This window comes from Cyprinus carpio, chromosome A24 (assembly GCF_018340385.1).
Source record: "Cyprinus carpio isolate SPL01 chromosome A24, ASM1834038v1, whole genome shotgun sequence".
Lineage (NCBI taxonomy): Eukaryota > Metazoa > Chordata > Actinopteri > Cypriniformes > Cyprinidae > Cyprinus > Cyprinus carpio.
This window is the reverse complement of record NC_056595.1, coordinates 3839573-3865642: the sequence shown is the minus strand read 5'-3', so window position 1 is coordinate 3865642 and position 26070 is coordinate 3839573. Positions and strand designations below refer to the sequence as shown.

The window sequence follows — 26070 nt, the reverse complement described above, 5'->3', positions numbered from 1 at the left end:
CATGAAAATTCACATTTCTTTATCAGTAGGGTTATCATATTAGTATTTATGGCTCAGACGATTGCATTGACGATTGAATAATTTGCAATTAACTTCAAATCAAGGTTATTATATTAAATCAAAACCATGAAAAATAACAGTTTTGTTAAAGTCAAATGAATGTTAAATGTTAATGGAAATAAAGTTAAATATACAATATATAGTTTCAGCTAGATTCATTGATTTCAACTTACTGTACTAAAATAACTAAAACTAAAACTGAATAAAAATTAATGAAAAAAAAATAGATAAATAAAAAACCATTAAAAATAAACTAAAAGTATAATAAAACTGGAAAATATTTAAAACTAAATTAAAAAAATTACTAAAACTCATAATAGTATATCATTGATTCTAAAATAATGCTGCTTCTAATATATTTCACGCCATAATTATTAATGGCTGGAGATGTCTAGTAGCTAGTCTTCTGTTCTGATTTTCAAATACTTTTTTTGGTTTCAATAAAATATTGTTTTGTATTAATTCATCTTGTTGGCTGGTTTGCTACATACCTTTTTTTCTTTATGGAGGGAAAAAAAGAATGGAAAAAAAAATGCTTTGGAACAAAGAGTTAGGTGGATACAGTACAGTTGCTCTCTATTTCATCACATGCTGAAGATGCCAACAATAGAATATATCCAAAAACACAAGACAGGAGATAACATTGTTGAGATAACAATGTCAGTTTATACCATCTTGATTCAAAAATATTATGTCAACTACTTGGACACAGTACAGCCTAAACAATTATATACAATTGTATATAATTATATACAAATATTTAATATATATATATATATATATATATATAATATATATATATATATATATATATATATATATAATATATATATTTTTTTTTTATTTTATTTTTTTTTAAGTGTGTCACATCAGATAATTCTCTTTACAGGTTTACCAGTTGGAGTATACAGTTACATACAGTATATGCGCTAAATAGTGACATATTGTACAAATATACTTTACTTATTTACTTTCATCTCATTCATCTCATTGAAACTAATTACCACACATTAGCCAATTGCTCATAGTTTGAAGCAGATTCATGTCATTATTTTAGTTTGTCATTAGTGATAATATAATAGATTACTGTAATTATTCTAATTTCAAATGTAAGCATTCTCTTTCCTTTCATTATGAGGATAAACCCAGAACAGATGGATTGTCATTGAGGAATCTCAGAAATAACATAAATGGTTTCCAAGTTACTCTCATGAACATCTTGTTGTATCTGTCAATATGAAATTCTTTGCTATTAATTTGTTTGCAGTATTGAAATGCTTTGTGTCACATATGAATTGGCCTGCTGATAGACCATATCTGATATAGCCGTTATACCTGGGTCCTTTTTCACACCTTTGTTATAACTTGACTTTTTTTTTTTTCCATCCTCATCTGCAATTTGGATTTATTTCTTGTTTACATATGTTTAATTAAAGATTGGTGTGATTTATTTTTTCCCCTTTTATTAAAGAAATAATGAATTTTGTGGCATGAATGTTTTTTTTTTTAAACTGTCCACATAAGCATGTATAAACAGAAACTTAAAAACGTTATTTCCTTTAATGCAAACAACTTCTGCTGGCAAATGCCTTAAATCTATTTTGTGTTATTAGCTTGATTTTTAAGATTGCTGGAAACTGCATGAAACAATTAATCAGTGCTTGTAATTAAAAAATTCTCAGTTTTTTTTTGTTGACTTTTACATCCCAGACTTGTTTCTTGGGCCCATCCTGGGAATCATTCTTACTGTTAGTTGTTAATGTCTGTTTGCTTTCAAAAATATCTGTCTTGCCAATATTTTTTTCTGACTATGCTGCAAAATGTAATAATACAAATAATAATAATAATAATAAATTGAGAATGAGAATATTCAATATTACAATAATGAGATTGAGAGTGCTTATTTATGAAAATATTGTAAATAATATTTAAAGCAAAATAATGCTTCATATTTTATTATTATTATTATTATTATTTTTATTATTTTGAGCAAAATTATTGAATTTCTCTTTGAAATTTCTTTGTTGTCAACTACCAAAAGCTTTAAAGTCTCTAGAAGTCTCACATGCCAAGGCTTTAATTTGTCCCCTCAAAGCGATTTCCGAAATGCCTCTCTTAACTCCTCCAGGTGTTTAGTCTCCAGGCCGTCCAGATGCTTTTCCAAATGCACATAAACAGTTTGTCTTATTCTGCATCTGTGGATTCTCTGACCTGAGCTTTTTTACAACATTTTTCTGACCTGTGATAATGTCATCCATGACTGAGTTTAAATAGTCCATGAGCATATTTATGTTAGACGTTGTCTGCCAGTAAACGCATCTTCTGATAAATCTGTCACAAAGGCGGCGAGATTGACATCCTCTCCTGCTTATAATCCAGACACAAGCCCTTCCAACAGAGCACCAAAGCACTTAAAGTGACACTCACAAGTCATGTTTTATTGCCCTTTATAAAATGGTAATCTTTCTCTCACCAGCAGCCTTCTCTTCTGGAGCTTTTGGCCTGTCTGGAACGAATGGAGTACGGATCTACATAGACACCCGCTTAGGTAACACTTCATTTTGATAGTTCACTTTAGACATTCTGCTAACTGTATGTAACTTTACATGTCAAGTTCAGACGTCTTTTCACAGCTAAGCCCGCTCTATGCCCGCTCAAAACTTAGTGTAAAGATGCAATGCTGTATCAAAGCCAGACCAAATTATGCCTTCTGAAATCTACCTCAGCTGCTAGTATCAAAGTATACAGTTGTAATTGCTGTGTAAATGCATATATGCCACCTCTGAGCAGCATTAAATAGTCTATGTAAAGACACCTAAATGTCACTTCAAAAGCACTTTTGTGCCACCTTTGCAGTTTAAATTTGGCATTATTCTACTAACCCTAAATGAACAGTCTACTGAAGGCATCTTTACACAGCCAAGTTAAGGCTGCTCTGTTCCAGCTCATAATTCTGCATAAAAACTTAGTGCTGCAAAAAAGCCAGAATAAAACAAACCTGCTCTGACAGTCTGCATAAAGACATCCAAATGCCACTTCTGAAGCACTTCTGTGCCACCTTCGGATGAAAATCACACAGTGTATGCCCAGCCTAAAGGCTTGTTCACACCAGGACAAATATTGCACGTGATTATCACCGCCCTTTAACACCTCGTGACTAAACAAAGGGCGCCAGTGTGAGTGTGCACACCAACACGCAAAACACAAGATGTTAAAGCACCATTTTTAAAAAAAAAACACCTCGGGCTAATTTTTTTGGTTTGGCGCACCACGTTAAAAAATGGCCAATGAATGAAATTGGTGTTTTTGTTTACGTGCCTGGAGCTGCTGAAGTTACAGTAAAACACTACTTGGTTGCACTCAAGCACAAAATGGTCTTGCTGAGCACACATGATACCTAACAATGAAGAGGAAGTAAGTAGACAAGAAGATGCATCGAGGCAAGATGAATGAAGAGCTGCTGGTCTCACTGGTGTCTGAACACAAAGGGCTTTATGATAAACGCGACAGCGACTACAAAAATCTCGATAAGAGCGAGTTGTTATGGAGAGATCCGATGTGTACCGGGTTATTTCTGTTTTACATTAAGCGCCATCTAATGTCAGGGAGTGAATTTGCATGTTCACTCGGCTCATCGCCAGCGAAAACTGCTTGGGTATGAGCACAATAGACGCATCGAAAAACGTTGGCGATAAGTGGCGCGATAATCGTCCTGGTGTGTACGAGGCTTAAGACCTTAAGCAGGCACAGAGCAGCCTTAAAGCCTTTGCAGCACTAAGTTTTTACGCAGAATTATGAGCTGGAACAGAGCAGCCTTAATTTAGCTGTGTAAAGACACCTATAAAGTGTAACCCTCATGTACACATTTATTGCTGTTCACTTTAGAGATACAGTAGGTCAGCACAAACTTAATGTGAAAAAGCATATGGGACCCGAAAGTTACTCTTAGAGATGGACATTTTTAATCCAGAGCTGATTAATTAATAGCAAAAAAATCACATGTAATTAAATATTGTATTTAATGTAATTACATTACATATTTTATATATTATTAAAAATCTAATATGCAAAATAAATATTTATATATGGTCAAACTTTGTTTACTCTGTCTGGGTCCACCGTAAATGAGGTGACAGGACTGGATCGCAGGCCAACATTTCCATATCTGTGCTGTACATAGGTTCGGTGAGACATGAAACAGTGTCAATCTTAGCTGTAGAAATAGGTCGGTTTTTCCTCTGGGTCAGCATTAGGAGGACCTCCATGAGCCTGGGAAGCAGCCATGATTCAAAGATCCAGCAGAAAGAACAATCCAACAAGACCAAACTCACTGCCAAGCCTTTATTTTTACTTCTTAAAAATACAGTATGATGAGAGCGAATCCAGGGGAAGACTGCTGTTACCTAGTCCAAGGTCATCTGATGGTCTTATCTGATGACATGAACATGAAAGTTAAACTCAGCATTATCCAGTGATGCAGAGACAGTGATCCATCGGCTAACAAAACAAAGACATTGCGACCTCCAATGATTTAATCAGCATCAGGGTAAATGCTTTTTTAATGGCGTATTTTAAATACGACTAATACTTCTTCCATTTAACTTTATGTTGATAAAATGAATGGATAAAAGTCACTTAGGATAAAAGTGTCTGCCAAAATGCATAAAAGTAAATTGTGTTGGGTTGTCAGCCTATAAAGATGCAAAGCTTGGAGCTCCAGAAATATACTTCTCAGGGTATGTGCCAAGTTGGATGTAGTGGAGCCAACAAAGACAAATTTGCAGACTTTATTCTGCTAAGTTTAAAGCGTTATTGCCCGAAGCAGCAGAGCATGCTGACTGAAAGAAGGTCAGTGTCACAGAATGACTTTCCCTCATTCTTTAAACATACAGAAATAAACACGAGAGAATATTTCTGGAATCAACTTTGTAGGCAGTGTAAAGCCATTCTGTCACAAAATCCAGTTTAGTTCACTTTTAATGTACAATTTCCTCTTTATTTGTTCCTAAATTTGGTACTATTTACAATAGGACATGTTTCTAGTCTCATGTTCACCAAAGAAAAAAATGTCTTCACAATCTTTTATCAAAATGTAACGACTTGCGGCGTCCCTTTCCTTTATTTGTTGATGACATCTTCACAGTGCAATCCGTCTTCCTGATTAAATGTCCTTAGACATAAACAAATGAGCAGTACTTATAAAAATATGTTGAGATCAGATAACTGTGAAAGCTAAATTTCCACCACTGGATAAAACCATAAAAAAGGGTAATTGTGTCTTTTTAATGTTTTATATATATATATATATATATATATATATATATATATATATATTATATATATATATATATATATATATATATATATACTATATATAATATATTTATTTATTTATTTATTTTTTTTTTACTTTTTTTCTGTGGCAGAAAGAAAAACAAAACTAAATTGAGAGTTTATATCTTGCAACTGCAAGGGAAAAAAGTCTAAATTGTGAGATATATACTCAGAATTGCAAGAATTAAAGTCAGAATTGTGAGATAATAAATCACATCTAAATCACATTTTATTTCTGTAGCCTATTCCATGGCAGAAATAAACTTTCATACATGACAAAATCTGCATGGGAAAATCTTAATTCATGTTAATTCCTGTCAACAAAAACATTTACTGAAATCAGTAAATGTGACTGAAACTTTACTCAGAATGAATTAATCATGGCAAATCTTCTCAGGTATACAGCATGATCAATGCATTTACTCGATGAAAGTGCATCTAATTAATCTACGATTGGTTTGTGAGCAAGAATCTGTTGACAGGCAGAAATTCATCTAATTTTCATGAGTGTAATTTGCGGGTGGGACATGCCCCACCACTTTTTGCCAAAGCTGATTCTCTCTCCAGCACTTTTTGAAAACTGTTGAAAAAATATAGCATGCGGAAGGCTTATAACACAACGTAAAAGTATCTCCAATCCGTCTCCATATTGTCCTAACAAACCATACATCAATGGAAAGCTTATTTATTCAGCTTTCAGATTATGCATAAATCTCAATTTTGAAAAATGGGGCCTTATAATTGGTTTTGTGGTCCAGGGTCACATATCAGCATTTATAAACAGTAAAAATTGTTTTAATGTGCAGACTTCCTGAGTAGAATTAGGATTTTTAATGGAGACAGTGTTTTGTTTATGAGATTGGCGTTTCATTCGCGGACGTGCCGTGACAGATCTGGGGTTAAATTAATATAATGAAATTTGAATGATCAGCAACTCCAGCACACTGATTACCCATAACAATATGAATTAAATTAGGTTTAAGTTTCATAATTGTGAGTTTGTAGCAGAAAGAGTGCTGTATTGAAAGTTAATATTTAAAAGTATATCTTTATGTTGATCTTGGCCTATTATATTGTTCATAAATCTAATCTTCAAATGTCACTTTATACACTGTTGATAGGCGTATAATGATATTCATTCTGATTGAGCGTGTTTGCTGTATCCATTAACTTAGTTTACATGTTTAAATTCTATAACTAATGGTTCGCTCAACAGTTTTCAGTGGCTATTAGGAACCGTAACAGAGACTGTAAAATATTGTGATGTCTGTTTATGGGGAAATGTATTGAGTTATCTGAGAAAGATACTATTTGAGTATAAGAAGAAGAACTTTTAGAAGAGTTATGCCACACATGTTTATTGGTGTGTAAGTTAGGTGTATTTTATTTTATCCTTAACTTGTGAAGCACTTTGGGTTTGAGTTATTCACATAGAAGTGATATAAGACACTGATTTAATTATTGTAATAATCATTGCAAGAGTGACTCCGTTACTGAAAGCAGCACAACTGTGTCTGTCTCATTTTCTTCAAGCAGACATTACTGCAGTACCGCCAGCTGGACAGCTGGTGTGCTACATGAACATAAAGGGATTGCACTCTTTTAACTCTTTCAAGACAACACATCTGAAATTTATATTTACCCAAAGACATCTCTGTTCAGAAGAACATCAAAGCTTTGTGTGTTAACATTGTAGTGGAGTGATGTTAACCTGGTTCTGATGCCAAGTCGAATTACAGCACTCTCTATCGTAGGGCAGGCATTATGCTTTCTTTATGACAGCATCCTCAGGAAGCCTGTTTCAAACACGTTTTCCCACGTTTTCTGTCCTAAAGCCACAGTACCTCTTTCAAACAAACCCTTTGATGAGAGCATAGAGAAGTGACGCACCTGAGAGACTCTCTCAACATGTAAAAATCTCTCACTTATCAAACACACACAGCTATAACAGACGGCTGACTTCATAAAGGAATGACATCATAGATAGACGAGGTGTTTCCTGCTTCGACGGCAGGATTTGTCAGATGGGTAGCTCAGTGTTTCTGTCATACAGACACCTGCATTGGTTATGCTGTACATCACCAGCCGGCTGAATCAGGAACAGCTTCTTTGGACAAAGCTGGAGCTCTGTGGGGTTTCTAAAGGAAAATGGAAACCTGTAAAAAGAGTTGATTCACGCGGTGAATCATGAGCAGCTAATGGAGGTCTGTGAAAGCTGGCTTTGTGCAGTAGTGCTTTTGAATGAAAATGAACAGTAAGTTTACAGCCCACATGGAATTAAGTATGTATATATTAATTAGTCATTTAGCTCAGTCATTACCAACCAGGGGTCCAAAGGATTTAAGAAGGTCTTTCAAAAGATTCTGATTTTGCTTTGAACCTACTGTACACTACTGATCAAAAGTTTGGGGCGGGCAAGATTTTTTAATGTTTGAAAGAAGTCCCTTATGTTACTTGATAAAAAAATACAGTAAAAACGGCAATATTGTGAAATATTTTTTTTTAAGTTTAATATTATTATAATATTATTATATATTATATAAAATAAGTATTTTCTATGTAAAATATTATTTATTCTTGATGCAAAGCTGAATTTTCAGCATCATTATTGCAGTATACTATATATATATATATATATATATATATATATATATATATATATATAATATATAATTTTTTTATTTATTTATTTTTTTTGCCATTTGTAGGTTACAGCCTATAGGGCTCATTCAACATTTGTAGATGAGCTTAGGGTTCTTTAGCAATGTGTTTATAACACCAAACAATCATGTCGTTCGGCCATAAGTGACCCTATTGTAACGGCACTGCACATATCTGGATCTCTCATAAATGGGAAGGGTTTACAATAGTTCTGAAATAAACGTTTGCAGGTTTATCTGGTGTGTCTCTAGTCCATCTGGTGGTTTAGTCACTGGCTTGATTCACTAAGATTTATGAGTTGTTCAGAACACGCCGCCTTGATTACACACTGATGAGGGCGTGTTGAGGGGGAAACCGTGACGTTGCAGTTCTCCGGATTTCAAACCCTGGCATTTCAGAAGTGTAGAATAATTCTAAAATTTTAAACTGGGGAGTTAGTTTTGTGTTCTGAAACTTAGTGTAGATATTTTTTCTTCACGTGTAAATATCAAGAACATTTAGATACTCCATTTCATGACTTTTTCATGGAAAATTGACAGTCCTGTGCTGCAGATATTTGAATGTTTTGACTGAAAATTATGAAAATGAAGGGCTTTAAAATATTGTGTTGGACAGTGGGGTGCCTTCAAGGTTAAAAATAAAAAAATGTTGAGAACCACTGATTTAGCACGATTCTTCTTTATTCACTGATTTAGCATTTGAATACCACTTTTATGATTAAGGTTTTACTGTATACTTTTACTTTTAAGAGAACAGCACACATTTTTCAGGACAATCGTACAGGTTTGGAATGACATAATGAGTAGATGTGGATAGTTTCCTCCAAATGATGATGGTTGAAGATCTCAACCCCAGCTAGACAAACACTGGCCTGAACCGTGAGCCAGCGCTCAATCCTGCCATTAGCGGAGCCCTGTGATGGATGTGTTTTGCCTTTCTAGTCTCCCAGCACCTGGTGGGATTCCCGTGTTTGTACAAGGTGTATCCTATTCTTGCCCCTGGAGCTGATATTTGCAGTAGCGTGTGGAGTGAACATCCTGACCATACTGAGAATACGATGGTGAAAAAGACAGAAAGCTTACAAGCCAGTGAAATCCAGCCTGGGTTAGGAGGAAGATGGCCTTTAAATCACAACATGCAGCTTTACGAGACTTGGAAAGGTGCTTTTTTACAGTCTCTGAAGGACAACCCAAAAGATACCTAATGTATCCGTTTAGCTGGAAAGTAAATTATGGATTCTAATACAGGTGACAGAAGTAGTCTTCAGAGGAGGCGTATTAGCGCATAACTCAAAACATGTGCTCTTTAAGAGATGCCTTGTGGGGTTTCATATTGGACTGTCTTAGTAAAACTGGGGCACGGACTGAAATCCAAAGCTCAGCGTAGGTTTTCTTTGTCCTCAGCTGTGAGGTTAAACTTTGACTCTGGAGAGTTTTTCCCTCAGCTTGGAGGAAATCATCCCCTGTTTTGCTTGAGTTTCCACAGGGTCTCATTTTTACGCATTAGGGTAACTGCAGGCTTTTTCCTGTGGGTGATTCCAAACTTAAGCAGGTACACTCATTCTTCAGCTGTGTGGTGTCAGTTTTAACTGCTATCTGTCAAACAGTGTGAGGAAAGAGGTGCGGACCTCGCTCAGTTGTGTCTAGTGTTTTACGAGCAGAGGGCCACGGTTTCAGCTGGGAACACCATTTCTGAGGATCTACCCGCTGTCAGAGTCTTTTTTTTATTGTATTCTGGGCACTTATGTGACAGGAATGTGATGCGTGCCAGATTCAAACCTGTGTCCCCATGAGAGAACCGCAGTTCAACACATGTGCTAACCGCAGCTTGGACTTCTGTCAGATCCTGAGAGGATTGCTGAGCTTTCAGAAGGGTTGCAAAAGAAGATCTACTATGTATGGTAGAAATCATAATCCTTAAATTCGCTTAAAAGAATTACAAGAGCATATCAGCTTGCTATTTGCGATTGCTAGTAAGAAGCAGTGGTACTGGGGGGCAGACATTCTCATCCTGTAGTTTTAATAGACAAAATGTTTGTATTCATATGATGATAACATCAGTATTTCTGGTTAAAGGGACTATTCATCCAATAATTAAAAATCATTTACCCATTCTCATTTAATTCCAAACCTCAGTGAGTTTATTTCTTCTGTGAAATATAAACACAGATATTTTGAATGTCACCGGGTTTCAAACAACACCAGACACTACTGGCTTTCAAAAAAAAAAAAAGAAAAAATCATCCGTGTACCCCCCCCCCCCCACATTGTGAAATACTTTATCAAATCATTCCATAAAACTGTATTTTGTATCTAAGTGAAGTTAATTTCATCAACTTTTAGTACTGTACATGTAAATGGCCTTAAAAATGAAGCAGGTCATTCAATAAACATGCTTTGTTATTCAATTAACATATGTACATCAATTATATTTTCATAAATTAATTATATTGTCATTTGTAGTAAAACAGAAATGAAACCTATTAGAAATTAGAACAATTTCATATTTAAAAAAATGTATATGTAGCCCATACAAATATGTATCTTTAGACATAAATGTCATGTACAATGTATATCCATCCTAAAACCTGACAGTATACAATATTATAGAAGTAAATATAAAAGATAGATATTTAAAAAGAAATATTACAGACATTTGCAACCATATTGTATATGTGCCGTTTTAATAAAGCTGCATATAAATAAAATATATATTTTTCACATATATGGTTGATACATATAATACCATATAAAAATCATCATATAGATATTATTAACATATACAAAATGTACAGTATATGTATATACAAGTTGTATTTGGATTTTATATATGTTATAAACATATGTTCATCTGCCCTGGGAATGTACATATCTGTGAACCTTATAGGTAACATATGGCAATATCACTCTTGATATAGAGCATTATAGTGGGGAAGTCGTGGCCCAATGGTTAGAGAGTTTGACTCCTAACCCTAAGGTTGTGGGAACGAGTCTCGGGTCAGCAATACCACGACTGAGGTGCCCTTGAGCAAGGCACGAACCCCCAACTGCTCCCCGGGCGCCGCAGCATAAATGGCTGCCCACTGCTCCAGGTGTGTGTTCACGGTGTGTGTGTGTGTGTTCACTGCTGTGTGTGTGCACTTTGGATGGGTTAAATGCAGAGCACAAATTCTGAGTATGGGTCACTTTAACTTTATAAGTTACAAAATCTTGGATATAATGTAAACAATTAAATCGCATAATATTAATATTACTTAAAACTCATAATATGGTCATTATTATTGCTGTAGAGATGGAGACTGTGTAGCATAATACAGTTACTCTGGTCACTGATGAATCATTTGGCGTTGTGAAACTTATGAGGATACCTCACCCAAAGGAAAGTATCAAAACAAACGTTCTGATTTAGGTTTGGCCACTTTGACAGCACGCTTCGCATGCTGAAGACGTTCACTGTGCAGCTCAGTGACGGAATGCAAATAGCTTTTTCCATAGCATCAACAAGTTACGCAATCAGCATGTGTTATCTATTTTCACAGCATTTCATGTCTGTTCATTTGAATATGACCAGAATACACTTGTTATTGTTAAATTACTCTTTCCAAACAGAGAAAAGGTCACTTGACAGTTTCCATGTTGTGAAGCAGACTGAGCGTCTGACCTAAAGGCAGCACATGCAGGGCCCTCCTTAGCTGACGCAGGGCCCGGTGAGTCCTCATCAGATGTACTCCCCCCAGCCCCCCACCCCCCAATAAAAGAAGGCCCTGAACCCATGCGTTTGCTCCATTCTCCCGTCGCTCTGTTCAGACGCAGACGGTGCAATCAGGTGTTCCTGCCATTCTTAATCCCCAATAACATACAGTATGAGTCAGTGAACCCTAACATAGACAAATCAATACCCACCAACTCCAGCCAGAAACTTTGCCCACTGCTGATAAATAGCTCCTAACCTTTCAGACGCGACATCACTTTCCCTAACAAAACCAGACAAGGGTTTCCGCTGTGGGTCACAAACGATTTAGGCAAACGAAGTGGGACATGCAAAGTGTTTGTGCAGACTACCTGTGATAGCTGGCAGTTTACATTAAGGAAGAACACTGGTGTTCAAAGATACAGAAATGTGGTCATTTTCACTGTGTAAAGCATTGTGTGGCGTAAACAGTGGTAGGTAATCATGAATACAGTAACATCAGTTTATTCAAATATATACAAAATGCACTTGAAAACAACATTCACCCTTTATTTATTACAACAACCGATTCATATTGTTACCAACATTTTCACTGGTGTCCTCTGCCATCTGCTGGATTTACTTTGTAATGACCGCCAGTTTGAGTAGATGACTTACTGATTCCAAATTACATGACAACAATTGTAGATAGTAATGTAATCAATTACATTACACATTTTAGGTAATATAATCAGATTACTTTTTGATCAAACACGTTTCTTGATTTATACAGGACAATCTTGTACCATATTGATATTAAAAAGCAAAGCAAAAGAAAAGATTACATTTGTTGTTATTAACAATGTGAAGTTTATTAAGCATTACATGATGTCAAGGTCTGTGGAGAAATTGCAGTGGGTTGTGAGTTTAATGAAAAATAAGAATTTGGGAGAATCAAATTATGAATAATGTCTTGCTATTGTATGAATAATATGTAATCATGTAATAAAGTAACTGTAGTATGATTACAAGTATTTTAAAGTGTTAATATAATCTAATTACACATAGTTTTGGAATCTGATTGCATAATCAAAGATTACATGTAATCAGTTATAACCCAGCACTGAAGATACTAATGCTGATCATGTACAGGCATTTGCATAGTATTTCAAGGAACACAATACATACTGTATTTCATATTAGGCTATATGAAATATATAAAACAAGACATTTACAGGTTGTATTTAAGCAGGTATTAAAACTGTATTCAGGACAAAATGTCACATATTGATGCATCTGAAACGGAACATACAGTATAGAGCACTGAATTGTGTCCCTCATGTAAAAGAACACAAATGCATTGGCATTAGTGAGGCACTGAGTGTTACAAGTGCACATCTGGTACAGTAAATGTTCATTTTGTTCTTAAACACTGTATTTCACAACCAACTGAGAAAAACTACTGCCAAAGAAAGTTCATTTTGGGAAGAGGCTGAATGGCTTGAATGGCCATGGACTCTTCTCAAAGTTTAGACTTGGCCTGGAAGAAGCTGACGATGGCCTGCATGCATTCGTCTGAGAGCCAGCGCTCCATCAGTCTCTCCACCTCTGCGTCGTTGATAGCATGAAGTTTCTCTTTCTCCACCCCGCGGATCAGCTGCTTTGACAGAGCCAGAGACTGAAGGGGTATGAGAAGACCACCATGAGTGCAAAAACATGAAAAGAAGTGAAATGTATCACATTTTCTATGCCTGAAAATAATAATAAGACTCGTTTTTTTTTAATTCAAGCAGCCTGAGTACTTACGTTCCTGGGCAGTTTGGCATAGGCTCTGAGTCTGGTCCACACCTCGGCCTGGAAGGAGCTTTCAGGAAAGACCTCAGTCACCAGACCCACTTCACAGGCCTGTGCGGCCGTCAACTTCTTGTTAAACAACAGCATCTCACTAGCCTGAACAGAGAGAAGAATCTAACACACTCTAAAGAACATATCTGAGAAAAATATTAACAGAGCTGAAGGTGAAGTGTGCCATTTCTGTGCTGCTCTGTATGTCCAGACAGAGCAATGTTTTGACTGCAACACAAATTCAGTGTTTACATTATTTTGTTAAGTCAACTTAATTAAAGTGACCTAAGCATTTTATTTATTAGGATTATTTTCACTCAGTTGCCCACCAGGTTAAAAAGTAAGTCTATATAAAAAAAGCAAGTATTACAATTATTATAGCAATTAAGACAGCTGTAAATATTGCTATTGTAATTTCACAGTTGTACTATAAAATAAAATTATTAGTTGTATTATCATTTTTTATTTTTATATACTCCATTTTTATTTTATAGTGAAATGCTAAAATCAGAATATTTTTATTTTGTTTAATATTTTTATGTACTATTTTATATAATTTTCTAGAAATGTTATATAAATTACTACATTTTTGGCCAAATTGTACACCCCTACAAATAAGTGTTGTTTTGTTGTTGTTGTTGTTTTTTGTTTGTTTGTTTTTTGTTTGTTTTGTTTTTTAATAGCAATCAGATTAAAAAATTTAACTGCGATTATCGTCATGATATTTTTTTTTTTTTGTAGTAAACAGATTAATCTCAAATTACAGTGAACTTTCATACCTTTGCTGCGCCCATAATTTTGGGGAAAAGATATGAAGAGCAGCCCTCTGGACTCTGACCCAACTGACTGAAGGGTGTGTGAAACGTCACCTACACCCCAAAAAAAGGATATATATATACATAAAATTAACTAAACAGACATCATGGATTACTGATATACTGTAGGAAAGCAGCTCACCCTCTCTGTGGCATAAACAACATCAAAAAGTCCCAACAGGGTGACCGACACCCCCACAGCCGGTCCGTTTATGACTCCAATCAGAGGTTTGGGGAAGTCAATGTACGCCTTTACATACCTCCTAAAACAACACAAGCCTCAAACTATCTTTGATGGGATGTTATTATGGACATATGTGTATATACATCCCATCAACCTCAAAAATAGTATTAACTGGTTTAGAATAAACCGTAACAGACTTTACTTCAGCAATTCCCCAGAATCTTTGGCCATCTTCTCTACTCCACCCTCAGGGATCTTTCTAAAGTTGTTCAGGTCGTTTCCACTGCAGTAATAATCTCCACTGCCTTAAGAGATGTTAAAAAGAGGATAAGCACATTGATTTACAGATGAATATCTGCAAACACTGAAAGGTAAAGCAGAGTACTTCTCCTGTTATCACTGTAATGACAGAATCGTCTTTTCCGGCATGATCCAAAGCTTCGATTAGCTCATTGTACATCTACAGGATGCAAAAACACGAAACAATATTTTCTAAAAATGTCTAACCATCAGTGTTGTTACTGTAAAACTAGAAAGAAAGAAAAAAACATGCTAATTGAAATTAAGCTGAAATAAACATGTAACATGAACTAATAATTAACAATAGTTCTTCAGCATTTATTAATCTTAGTTAATGTTAATTTCAACACTTACTAATGCATTATTAAAATCAACAGCTGTGCTCGTTAACAATAGTTAATGCACTGTGAATGAGCATGAACTAATGATGAATGACATTAACTAACATTAAGAAATATTAATTAATACTGTAATAAATGTACTGTTCATTGTTCGTTCATCTTAGTTAACACATTAACTAACATTAACTAATGAACCGTATTGTAAAGTGTTACCATAGCAATATTATATGAAAACATACAGTAAACTTCACTGAAAATGGAAAAAAAGCACTAAAGTAGCTACTAAAATTAAAACCAAAATAAAAATAAAGCAAAACAGAAATATGAATAATAATGGCAAAAGCACATATTTTCTAAAACATACTAAAATTAAAATATAAAAATAAAACTATTCAAAATATTAATACAGCATTTAAATATATAATACTACAGTAACACTGCCTCATAGTTCACTCATTCACTCATATGAATTTAAATTTGCCATGTGCTATGTAGTGTTTCATTTTTGACAAATACTATACTAGTATATATAATGTTCCTAAAATAATACTGCTAATAGTAATAAATATAGTAGTTTAGTAATGTTATAATACTTTTGATTGATCAGTCTTGGCATTCTGTGGTCAAATATATATTTGTAATTGACCAATGTCCTACACAACTGACATCTTACATAACTCTATTATGTAAAAAAAAAAAAAATAATAATAATAATTGTATTATGTTTTCACCTCCACGGTGATGGCGTTTTTTTTCTCGGGTCTGTTGAGCCGGATGGTGGTGATGTTGTCTTCTGTGTTCATCAGCAGGGTCTGGAAGCCCTTTGTGCTCCCGGTGGGCTGCGCTGCCACTGCAGGAGCTTCTGCTCCCACCAGAGACGAGATGAGATCCACATACTGCTGCCTGGCCTCTTCCTAACACAGTCACATCACAACATAAAACACACAATCATCATCTGCATGCTCTACAGATACACAGAGGTTTCTACGTGCTCTTTCTTTATTTAGGGGTCTACAAGACTGTTAGATTAAAGTCTGAATTCCTTTTCCTGACACCTGAATAATATGTGGCCTGATATCAAATCCAAACCTGTTTTCAGTCATTTAAATAAAGATGAAATCAAATCAAATATTACAATTAAAGATGAATAAATTATTCGATTAACTTAAACTTAAAACTAAGTGAAATAAATAATTTGAAGTACTAAAAGTATTAAAACTAAAACTGAAAAAAAAGAAAATGGCCCAAAATAAGCACATAAAAAAATATAATATATAAATATAAATATTAGAATAACACTGCTTCTTTTGTAAACTTATTATTTATGTGTGTGTATGCATGTAAGTTAAAACAAAATAACTATGATAATTATGTTTTAATAATATTAAATTTTATTAAAATTAGATTTTTTTTTTTTTTACTTGCTTTGTAATTAATTAAAAAATTGAACAGAAACCTGTAGTGATACACGAAAATCTGATCCAAATTGGGGTTTTCTTCAAATTCACTGAAAAATAAATTTGAGTAATATGATGTCTTTGATCACACTCATGATGAATGTTATGGAAGCAGATTTGTCTCAAATATAATTCACGCAAAAAACACGATTCACACATGCGTAGACAATTTCACATGCATGAAACCTAATCCACGTACACACAAAAAAAATTCACGTGCGTGAAAAAAAAAAATATATATTCACAAAAAGCAATTCACATGCGCAAAATAAAATTATATATTCATAAAATACATTTCACAAAAGCAAAACACAATTCGTAGATATACAACTGTGCACAAAACACCTTGAATGTTTAAAATGTACGAGTGTCTGAATGTACAAATCGTCATTTACTACGAATCCACTCGGATTTGTGTGTGTGTGTTTTAAGAGACTTTCCTGGCAGAGCTCTCTTCCCACGTGGGTCTGTCGTACTCTTTAGCCAATCAGATGCGAGCTTAGCATTCAACCAATCATATCATAAGCCACTGAGAGTGCATTCAAGAAGCACGATTCTGCACACCTTTTGCGCAATATGGATTAATTAGAACGGAAATTAAGCCTTTACATCAGTAATCCCATAGACAGTAAAAGAAATGGACACAGCGACCCAACTGGAACTCAATTGAGACAAGTGAAGCCCATTTTTAGCGATTTTTAGAACTTCCGTTTCTGACGCGCAGAACTAAGCTTGATGACGTCAGCAACCTGTCTGACAGATGTAAATCTTCTAGTAGCTGTGCGTGCAAACTGCCATCGTTAATCTTGCAGAGACAGCGATCTTGAGCGGGGAGTTCTTTGGCGTGAGTGAGCAGGAGTAAGTATTATAAATAAATATATATAAAAATATTTTAAAATGTAACGCAGGGCTTCTATGGGCTTCTCTCTTGACGTCTCCCCGATTGCCTGCGAGCTTCTGAATGCACTCTCAGTGGCTTATGATATGATTGGTTGAATGCTAAGCTCGCATCTGATTGGCTAAAGAGTACGACAGACCCACGTGGGAAGAGAGCTCTGCCAGGAAAGTCTCAAAAAACACACACACACAAATCCGAGTGGATTCGTAGTAAATGACGATTTGTACATTCAGACACTCGTACATTTTAAACATTCAAAGGTTTTTGTGCACAGTTTGTATATCTACGAATTGTGTTTTGCATTTGTGAAATGTATTTTATGAATATATAATTTTATTTTGCGCATGTGAATTGCTTTTTGTGAATATATATATTTTTTTTCACGCACGCACGTGAATTTTTTTTGTGTGTACGTGAATTAGGTTTCATGCATGTGAAATTGTCTACGCATGTGTGAATCATGTTTTTTGCGTGAATTATATTTGAGATTAATCTGCTTCCATAGAATGTACCTGTTACCTCTCACCTGTGATGTGGAGCCCAGACTCTTCCACGCATCCCATTTCGCTTTATTTACAAAGTCCAGCATGCTGGGTTTGGGGGTGTTGCAGGGTCCTTGTGTGGCCTGATGATTTACAAAACAGAAATGCATCATAATTGAGAGATGAGGACAATCTGGTTTTATAGATGGAGTCAAATAAATAAATAAAAATAAAATAAAAAATCTGTATTTGAAAGAAGTCCCTTATGCTCACCAAGGCTGCATTTATTTGATCAAAAATACAGTAAAGTCATTAATACTGTGAAATACAATTACAATTTAAAATAGCTCTGTTTCAATATGTTGTAAAATGTCATTTATTCCTGTGATCAAAGCTGAATTTTCAGCATCATGACTCATGTTGCTGCTCATGTTGAAAACGTTTAACCCTTAATTGGTAATTCCCCGAAAAATTTTTTCAATTAATTCACATATTTAATCACAATTTTTTTTATTTATTTATTTATTTATTTATTTATTTATTTATTAAAAACTATCAATATTTATTTATTGACTATTATTTTAATATATATAAATGTCATTCACTATCTTCTATAAAATAAAAACTATCAATATGTAGTTTGTGTGTGTATGTGTGTTTGTGTGTGGTGTGTGTGTGTGTGTGTGTGTGTGTGTGTGTGTTTTTGGTGTTTTTTATTTATTTATTTACCTCTAAAAGTGTCATATTTTATGCTTATACTAATGTTATGTTTAATATTTATTTTACTTCAGTAAAAAATAAAATAAAATAAAATAAAATAAAATAAAATAAAATAAAATAAAATAAAATAAAATAAAATAATTCCAGTTAAGTTCAGACAGCCAAAACCTAAAAATCTGGTGACTTTGGTGACATCTGGTGACATATGATGGTGTAAAAATATAGAAATATCAAAAATATCAATAGCCAATATTTGGTTGTAGTAAATATGGGCTGAAATCTATAAACCATCATTTTAATGAACTTAACCTCTTAAGTTTTAGATTTTATCACAAGTTAAAATTGTAGAATTAAAAACAACAACAACAACAAAACATTTGTATTGGTGAAGACTATACACAATGCCAAAATATACTTAAAGACAAATCTGACCTATAAGAAAAATACAAAGTAGGAGACAGAGTAATCAATTATTTCTAAAAACAAACAATCAAACAAAACCCCATCAAATTTCAATAACTCAAAAAAGTAAAATGGTACCAAACTGTTAAGAATAAACAATAAACCTTGCAAGTAGCATGTGTTTTGTTTGGAAGCATCAACAAATCTTGCAGTAGGATCTCTGTGTGTGTGTGTGTGTGTTTGTGGCTGATTGAGGTATTTATAATACTAAAAGTCTTTATTTATTTTAAAATCTCACTGAACAGTAGTATAAGGAAACACAAGCAGTATGAGAAATGAAAAACAATCATGAAACTGAATCCAAATGCATACCTCAACATGCTGAACAAATGAATTAAAAATAAAAAAATTAAAAAAACTTGAGTGAGTGTGTTTTATTAGTCCAGAGCTATAGGTTATCGATCATTTCTCACCTGTTTAAAGAGTGCATAGATCTTGAGTTTGACTTCATTCCCTGGATCCTTCTTCAGAGCTCCTAGTTTCTCTTTGGCTGCGTTGAACTCTTCTACTGATGCTCCCATAAGTGCAGCAGTGCTGTGCAGCTCAACACACGGCATACGTGCAGCTTTACTGGCTCTGAACATAAATCATCAAGATATTACAATGACAGCACTACAATTCAGTGTCCCATTATGTGCTTTTATGTGAAATTATGAATGGGAGCATGTGCGTGCGCGCTCTTGTGTGTGAGAGGTGAAGATCTGACACTTTGAAGTAGGGTAAAGGTCAGTGCAAGCTCAAGGTAAACACAAGGTTCAGGAGCATTTCTATTGCAAAGCACAACATGACTGCGAGCAATAATAGAAATACTGCAGATTGCAATGTAGTGCATCTCGTGTGTGAAACTGCTCAAAATAAGCGCTCAGTCCCAAACATCATATCTCTATCAAAACTTACCAAACCATAAAAATCCACCAAATCCCCATGGTGAGAGAAGTCTGATAACAGCAGCCATAACAGTGACCCACACTGATTAAAGTCTATGTTCACAATAACCAGCCGATTCAAAAGCTGTGCGATGCTGTCAAACGTCTGTCAGTTCAACTCCGCTCACTAAACAACACATTAGCCAAACAGACATTATCTTATTCTTACTCTCTTATGAATTTAAATCAACATTTGAGATCTAAATTATCGACAGTTTAACAACGATCAATGGCAATTTTCTGGCTACAGAAGGAACTGTTGACTCAGAAGCATTCCGTTTTTAAGTTGGCTTGTAAATATACTTCCATGCCAATTAAACTAGCTTTCGAACAGCTGAAAATCAAACAGAAATTGTAGGCCATAACAGAAACTAGAAGCTAAAAGGTTGATCAAAAATTAATTTCGATATAAGTTCCAACATACAAGAGAAAGCTATCAAATATATTTTAACATTTTAAATGCTGAAGGTGTAATTTTATTGAGGGCCAAATTACTCAGTTAAATCAATGAATATTGAAATATTTACATTAAGTATTAGGTATGGCCCAAAATCATGAAATTCAATCATTAAATTTAATAAAATCATTAAATACACTATAAATTAATGAAATGCATCATTAAATGGGTAAATCTGGTGTATTCTGAATAGTGAATTCATAGTGGTGTATTCATGCCTGCAAGGCAGGGACGTCCGAGTTATAAAATCTAGTGAAGGTATAGATGCGACGACCAGCCGGCAATCGCACAAATATCAGCAATAGAAATCCCTCTGGACCATGCCCAGGAGGAGGTCATTCCTCTGGTGGAAGAGGAATCTGACATCCTTGACTTGTCTGATGACCTGAGGAAGCAGGGCAACTGGGGGGAAGGCACACAGGTGAGCACTGGGCCAGTTGTGGGCCGGGCATCAAAAAATAAATTGAGCAGTGAAAGTTGTCTTTTGAGGTGAAGAGGCAGTACCGTTTCTAGGCATAGGCAAGGTAGGCGGTTGCCTAGGGAGCCACCAGGTGAAGGGGCGCCAATGAGCGCATGCACTGGCACTATATATCAGCAAGGTTGTGATAAAAAGTGGCACAGTCACCCTGAAATATGACTGCCGCCCCCACTGGATCCCCCAATATCAATGGGCTAGAGTACTGTCCATCTGACGATGCCTGTATGCCATTGGATCAGAGTGCTGTCAATTGCTGCATGATTGTTGCATGCAAAGTTAGCATTTGGAGCACTCATCAATGCCATTAGATCAATGGGCTCTTTGGCAACTACTTTGGCAAGGTATCGCTTTTTTTTTCAAAGGCCAATTTAAAATATTGGTACAGTAAATAAAGAGAACAAAATCAATATGTTGTTAGGTAGTATTTGTGGCAGTTGATAAATCATGTTGCGAGATTTGTCCAAATTGTGTGCGTTATTGCACCAATGCAATGTTAAAGGATCAGCGTGTCATGTAATGTTCCCATATAAACTTAACAGCCAGTTAAAAAAGATTGGTACTGTATAGTAAAATTAGCTAATTCATGAGATCAATACATTCTTTATTAAACAGCTTTGTTGAATTTAACACATCCTTATGGAAGTGTCGAAATGCTGAATCAATTCATTCACTTCTAACAGCACTTAAAGGGAGCAGCGTCATACTCATAGAGGGCAGAGTGTCGCATTATTTAAAGGGGAAGTTTACTTGTCGTCACTGAGTAGCAAATGAATAAGCTGCATTCTGATTACTTGTATGCAACTGATCAGGCTTTTATATGTAGTTTGGGGTAACGGAGAGTTTTTACGGTGGCCAGAGGGGCTCAACACGATGCAAATAGAAAAAAACATCTGTGAATTAAGAAAACAACTTCTTCAATTTGACAACAAATGCTGCAAATGCTCACAATGCAAACAAATAAAGAAACACACTGCAGATGCTCACAACACAACCAAACAAAGAAACTCGCTGCAAATAATATTCTTTATTTGGTTGTGTTGTGAGCATTTCCAGTGTGTTTCTTTATTTATTTGCGTTGTGAGCATTTGCAGCACCAGCTGTCAAACTGATGAAGATATTTTCTTAATTTGATGGTGCTTTTTCTATTGGCATGTGTTTTCTGAAGTTGCAGCACAACTCTCTCGGCCATCATAGAAATTATAGGTTTGATTGAAATAATAATGCAATAACTGACACTTTAAATCAATGTTTCAAGCAACAACAACAAAACATAAAAAAAAAAAGTAGCCACTGATAATATCTAAACATGTATCCAAATCCAAATGTAATACAATTAATTTTTGTTTTGTTTTAATTTATGTGTAAATTATGTGCTACGTCTTAGATTCTAGGGATTGCTACATGGGGCTATACAGGCATGTAGTGGCTACACAATGATTCTACAGATAGTAAATTAGTGTCATTACTATGACAACCAATTTTAATGTGACAAGAAACTGGTGTCTGAAAAGAATATATATATATATATATATATATAAAAAAAAATATATATATATATATATATATATAAAATTCTAGGGGCGCCAATAGGGATTTCGTCTAGGGCAACAAATTGGCTAGAAAAGGCCCTGCGAAGAGGTCCAGCTCTGCCCTGCCAAAGACAGACCAGATCATTTAAACAATTCAGGGATGTAGTCTCCATTCTCTTGGGGCTACATTGTCACTGGACAGGATGTATGCCCCTTGGTTCAGTCTGCCCGGCACATGAACAGTTGGCCACAGGGGAAGGTTTCTGGCTTCTTCTGCTGCCGGGGCTCCTTCTCACAGCAGCGAGCAGCAGGCTGAGCTTCTTTCTTTTTCTTTGGGCTTCTTGCTTGCAGAGTCAGCGAGGAGATGATCTTCATAGCTGAAGGAGAACAATTCTGACAAAATTGTGCTCAGAGCCAACTTATATGGTGGTCGGCTCCTCCCTTTTTGGCTGGTTGATGCGCCATTGGCACTTGCAGTTAAACGAATTTGAACAAATCAGGCTGCAGTATCAGAGTAAACAGGAGTTTCCATTAAGTGTCAGCAATGCAACAGGAGAGACCGTTCGAAAAGGAACAAGCAGTTGCTGTTTATTTTAAATATTTAATAATATTTTGTATAAAAGGAATTCAGTTTCTAACAGCTAGTGAATGTGTACAGTGTGTTTTTGTGTATACAGCATGATGCCCCGAAAAGACTCACGGTCTTGGAATATTTACAACAGTTCCATCTGCCGGTTCATACAATGCACATAAAGCTGGAAAATACCAAACATACTTTACTGGAAGAAATGTAACTGCAACGGTTTCCTAATCATATGGCATTTATAAATAAATAAATAAATGCATAATTACCTTCTCACATACACCAAACTATATATATGTGTGTGAAGTGAAAGTGACATACTGTACAGCCAAATATGGTGACCCATACACAGAATTCAAGCTCTGCATTAAACCCATCCAAAGTGGGCACACACAGCAGTTAACACACACACACACACACACAGCAGTTAACACACACACACACACACACACACACACACACACACACACACACACACACACGGAGCAGTGGGCAGCTATTTATTCTACAGCACCCAGGGAGCAGTTGGGGGTTCAGTGCCTTGCTCAAGGGCACCTCAGTCGTGGTATTGCCGGCCCGAGACTCAAACCCACAACCTTAGGGTTAGGAGTCAAACTCTCTAACCATTAGGCCACGACTTATATATAACTTCCTATTGATAAATTAAGCATAACATTTTGCTTATAACACTCTCCAACCGAACAGAGCCATAAAGTAAAGTACCTCTTAACCCTGTCACGATCACCAGCTGGAGTTATATATATATATATATGTGTGTGTGTACGTTTTAATGTTACATCTCAATGACCACATATAACTAGAGTTCGGGCAATGGGTTATGGGAAATGCAGTCCATGATTTATAATGTTACAGATATGGGATGGAGTGCCCTCTGGTGGTTACCAAGAGCACTCCAGCTGTACCTTATAAAACTTCTTATTATACTGAAATAATTTATGTTTCTGATGAAAACCTTTTTGATCTAAAGACTTACCTGCTTAAACTGCTTATATTTGTTTTGTTTTTGCTTATAATTGTCTTATTTGGTTGTTATAATTCCTATAATAATTCCTATACTATTCACAATTTTGATGATTTCATTCCAAATTTCAGTAGTTATAGTAAATTTTGAAAATAGTAATAATAAAAATGAGTGAAATATACCAAAATATATAATTACATGTATAATAAACAAAAATAAAAAAAAAATACAAATCAATACACAATTTGGGTTGCCAAATGCATGCAAGGCACAATGAACAATATGCAATAATTAATGAGCGAAGCCTAGTTTTGACTCATTCCAAAGTAATAATTATAAGGCTGTCATCACTTACAGTTTTCATAACTTTGGGTGTGTGGCAACTGAGGACATTTACAAACAGCTGACTGCACACTGACTGTACATTGAAGCTTGTGTTGTATGTATCTGATGTCGATGTTTGTAAAATAGACTGATTGAAATATATTTTTACATTGAAATGATAAATGTCTGTCAAGCAGAGGAATGATGAGAAGACTTCATTGTTACATCGTTTAATGAAAATCAGTATTGCAGCCTTCAGAAAATGTTGATTAGGTGGTTTTAAAGTTGGAATTTACACATGGCTGATTTCTGCAACATCATTTTAGAACTTTTTTTATCATTATTTAAAAATTGCTGTTTAAGTTACTGTTATTTACTAACATTATTGTTCTTTAATTCTGCAAGACTGTTTCATGATGCAGGCCTCTGGGCAAAGTCATTTCTCACAATTATGTTTTTAGGTTGCTGTTGTTTTCTTGTGAATTTATACTTAAATGGAAAGACATGACAACTTAACTTACCATTTGGGTCAAACACAAGTTTCATTTCCTCGTATTTTCTAACACTGCCCTCAGAGAAACTTCCTGATATCCAACAGGATGAAATATATTAATGTAACTTGACTCTCTAATAATGAGACATAATTGTTTTACTTTTCTAAGAACAGCATCTCACACACGCTGACTTCTGAAAACTAGTTTATTAACTCACATGTGATCAGTTCACACAGTAATTGAAATATTCAGTTGAAATTCGCCCAGATGTAGTTGTCTTTTTCTTTTATTACTTTTTTATTTGTAGTATTCTAGTTTTAACATATGAATCGCTGCTGCTCGAGTATTACCAGTTATGACATCACTGAGCCATTTTCTTTTCAATTTAGTCAGATTGCACCCAAAGTCATTTCAACTTCTCCCTTTTACACTCATATCACAGATTCTACGCTGTTCTTGGCTTATTAGTCAGTCCCATGTGCTATGTTTATATTATCACTACTCTGAGAAGACATCATCATACACATTTTATCTGAGGTGTGATATTTCATCAGCATGAATTTTCATCTTCCCTATTGATTTCAGTCAGAAAAGAGTGTTTATGTTCCCAAAGGCCATTCCTGATAACCTTGAACTATAATTTATTGACTGAAACATAAAACCTCTTAAGAATTATGTCAGTTAAAATGGCATTTGGGAACTTTATGCTGTTATTTTTGCACAATAAAGTGTTGAATTTTATGCATCAAAAGTAAACATTGTGAAAGAAGGGACAATTGGAAATAACATACTCATAGTACCTCAGCCAATCAAATGAAGTGGTGAAATGGATAAATTGATGTCAGTTTTATTCTTTTGACATAGAAACTAAAATATGGAAGTGACTTAGATCTTTGAATTATCTAAAACAATTCATAGTTTTATAGTGATAACTATTATGTTTTATTGGTAAAAAGCACTGTAAGCATCATAATGTTTGTCATCTGTTGTCAGTGATGGTTTGAATATGCTGTTGTCATCAAGAATCAGAAGCAAGGTCACAGACTTGTGTGTCAGACTGACCTGATCT

The 26070-nt window shown here is 34.9% G+C and overlaps 1 protein-coding gene across 1 annotated transcript; it reads right to left on the bottom strand.

Annotated features, from left to right (window-relative positions):
• Positions 1-12574: 12574 nt before the first annotated feature.
• On the bottom strand, positions 12575-19949 carry LOC109048897 (enoyl-CoA delta isomerase 2-like). Its single transcript, XM_042714056.1, has 9 exons — positions 19642-19949; positions 18091-18189; positions 15941-16123; positions 14959-15028; positions 14771-14873; positions 14527-14647; positions 14349-14438; positions 13531-13674; positions 12575-13402 (listed from the first exon to the last, which is right to left on the bottom strand). Exons 1-9 carry the CDS (start codon positions 19810-19812, stop codon positions 13247-13249), a joined length of 1137 nt encoding a protein of 378 aa, XP_042569990.1. The 5' UTR covers positions 19813-19949; the 3' UTR covers positions 12575-13246.
• Positions 19950-26070: the final 6121 nt, after the last annotated feature.